At 45.1% G+C, this 2,832-nt stretch overlaps 1 protein-coding gene across 1 annotated transcript; it reads right to left on the bottom strand.

The window, feature by feature from the left end:
- Window positions 1-1,131: 1,131 nt before the first annotated feature.
- LOC103467274 (transcription factor HES-2) lies at window positions 1,132-2,337 on the bottom strand. Its single transcript, XM_008413509.3, has 3 exons — window positions 1,864-2,337; window positions 1,584-1,767; window positions 1,132-1,466 (listed from the first exon to the last, which is right to left on the bottom strand). Exons 1-3 carry the CDS (start codon window positions 1,951-1,953, stop codon window positions 1,135-1,137), a joined length of 606 nt encoding a protein of 201 aa, XP_008411731.2. The 5' UTR covers window positions 1,954-2,337; the 3' UTR covers window positions 1,132-1,134.
- Window positions 2,338-2,832: the final 495 nt, after the last annotated feature.

Raw genomic sequence — 2,832 nt, 5'->3', positions numbered from 1 at the left:
TGATTTTTTTTTTAGAAGATCTCAACATTAAAGTCCTCATCAGGTTTTTGGTTAGTTTATTTTTCAATATATAAAAATGTGGTAATGAATTTACAGCGTTCCCATCTTTAGTGAAATTAAAGACACACAATATACATTACTCTTAGAAAATGATTTTTGCAGTGCACCAACGTCTTCATTTAGACCTTATATGAAAATAAATGGTTCATATACAATATAATATTGGCTGAGTTGTTTTTCTGAACTAAACTCATGTCAAACAAAAACCATGACATCTCCTCTTACCTGTGGAGAGGTCCCTGACATCTATATATGGCTTTAAAGCTGGTATTAATTTTAATGAAGAGCTACTAAAACAAAGAGGATTGAGAAGCATAATGGCTGCTTGTGTTTCCTAAGTTGGAATCGCTCCTGTTCTCAGGGTGGCTCCCTTCACACGCATCTTCCCACAGTTTTGGCGGTAAACAGAGAGGCGCCTATTCCATCACCAACAATAGGCCAGCTGCTCTTCGGCACCAGTTTGCTCTTTCTGACCTCTGGTTTTCTGCGATTGCGCGCCTTTTCCCCTTCCTCTCCCCCCACCCTTGCCCTCCTCTTAAATCTTCTCATTAAGGTCAATGACACATCTGAGCCACTGCAGCAAAAACGCAAGACAGTCGTTTGTGTTTAGCGTACATTTATTTCAAATCTTACAGAAAAAATGAACATCGCAAACGTCAGGAAACAAGTGTTTCTATGTCACAAATGGAAAATGAATACTTATATTGAACACATAGTGTTTACAGACTGTTCTGTTGCACAGACCAAAATATATTTAAGTCCACAGTGCAACCCTCCAAGATAAATAACCCCTGGGGTTTTACAAATGTGTTGTCTACAGCCCGTCTCTTTTGAAACCCCAAAAGAGGATTGTTTCCTAAAACGTTCATAGACTTCAGTTTGTTTGCGATCTGTGCTTCATGCCTTCAGGCATTCAACGCCCGTCACGAGTCAAAAGCAAAATTAGCGCATTATATATAAATATACAGCAGTTCCATCGATTATTCAGTGCTAGAACGACGGAATGCGTACAATAAACATAAGAACAGGCAAAAATAATAATTTGACAAAGATGGGATAAACGTCCGATAGATTCTACCAAGGCCTCCACATGGCAGCGCTGACAGGCTGCTGGAGGGCCTGCGCTCGGATGGGGGCCCCGGCTCCCAGGTCGCTGCGGGACCTGCTCTCAAGTCTGGAGCTGAAGCTGGATTTGAGGCTCAAGAGTCTGTGTTGGATTTGAGGGAGAGTCCTGGAGCTCTGGGCGCAGCAGTTCAGGCAGGTCGGTGTGACTGTGCTGGACATGGTCTGCTGGATGAAGTCGTTGACGCGCCGGCACGCGTCCTGGTCCAGGCTGGTTTTGGGCAGCAGAGCGGAGACCCGCTGGAGACAGGCTTTGTAACCCTCTCTGTAACTGTCTGCAGAGTCTGGAGGGAGAAGATTGGAGATGTGATTAGTGCACCGATTTCAAAATGAAGAATATTAGAGGGGGGGGGGGGGGGGGGTCAGTGGAATAGAGCCTCTTAGTGGGTTATGGCGCTCACCTTTGACCAGGGAAGAAGGAAGATCTCTGAGGAAGCGCACGGTCATCTCCAAAATATCAGCCTTCTCAAGCTTGGAGTAACGCGCGTTGTCTTTGCCAACAAGAGGCAAAATCAGACTCTTCAAGTGACTGAGACTGTCATTGATGCGAGCGCGTCTTCTCTTCTCCAGCAAGGGCTTCAAAGTCTGGAAGGAATAACAGTGATTGTAAATCTTCTCTGCTCTTTGGTTCATTTCATTTTAGAGTGCTCACTGCTTGTTCAGAATCTCTCGTTTGCTTACCTTTCTGAGTTCGTGGGCTTGTTTTCTCTGGGCCACAGTGGAGCGCGCAGGAAGAGGCTGGCCAGCCTCAGCGGAGATGCTCGGACTCATTTCGTTTGCTTGTTGCAGTTGTGCTTTGTTTGTACTTTCTCCTGGAGGAGCTGAGTTCGAGTGAGACAGAGCGCCGGAGAGCCTCCTATTTATGCGACTCCGGGGCGTTAGAGGGGAGGGAACGCAAGCTATTGTGCTTGAGGAGTGGGAGTGTTTTTTGAGGGGCGGGGAGAGTCCATGCCTTTGGGGGAAATGAGCAGAGTTGCTGTCTGACCATCTGGTCCCCCTTGGGGACCCGCGTTTGTACACTGGTATGCAGAGCTTCTTGACAATGTTTCGCTCTCTTGTTTGTGTGTGTGTGTGTGTGTGTGTGTGTGTGTGTGTGTGTGTGTGTGTGTGTGTGTGTGTGTGTGTGTGTGTGTGTGTGTGTGTGTGTGTGTGTGTGTGTTAATTTTATCGTCCGACCTCGATCAAGTTGCGCATGAGTCCTGTAACTGAAATCCTTCTGGAAGTTTCAAGGCCCCAAAACTCAGTTTATTAATTTGTTTAGAAAATCTGCTTTCTTTCCCACGTCTTTTGTTAGTAAAATTCGGACTTAAGTAACAATTATCTATAAACAGTTCAGCTTACGCTGATATTTCCTCCTACCGTGCAGTTCATGCATGAACCAGTTAAACTGTATCCTTTTGAAAAATGAAAGTTACCTTGTTGGCTGCTTGCCATTAAAAAGATAGATTAGAATGACAAAAGCGTGAATGACCTTGAGATTCATGTGCTTATAGAGTCAAATTACGTCCTGCCACAACAAAACACGCAATGCCAAATGTGAACATAAAGTGATGAGAGTAATCTATTCAACAACAACAGCAAGAAAAGGGAACCAGTTACCCAAGCCACGCCATGTATGGATTAACATCTGCTTATGGGCCCCCAGAAGAG

Source organism: Poecilia reticulata, chromosome 7, assembly GCF_904066995.2.
Source record: "Poecilia reticulata chromosome 7, P_reticulata-male-v2, whole genome shotgun sequence".
Taxonomy (NCBI): domain Eukaryota; kingdom Metazoa; phylum Chordata; class Actinopteri; order Cyprinodontiformes; family Poeciliidae; genus Poecilia; species Poecilia reticulata.
This window is presented reverse-complemented; position numbering and strand designations above follow the sequence as displayed.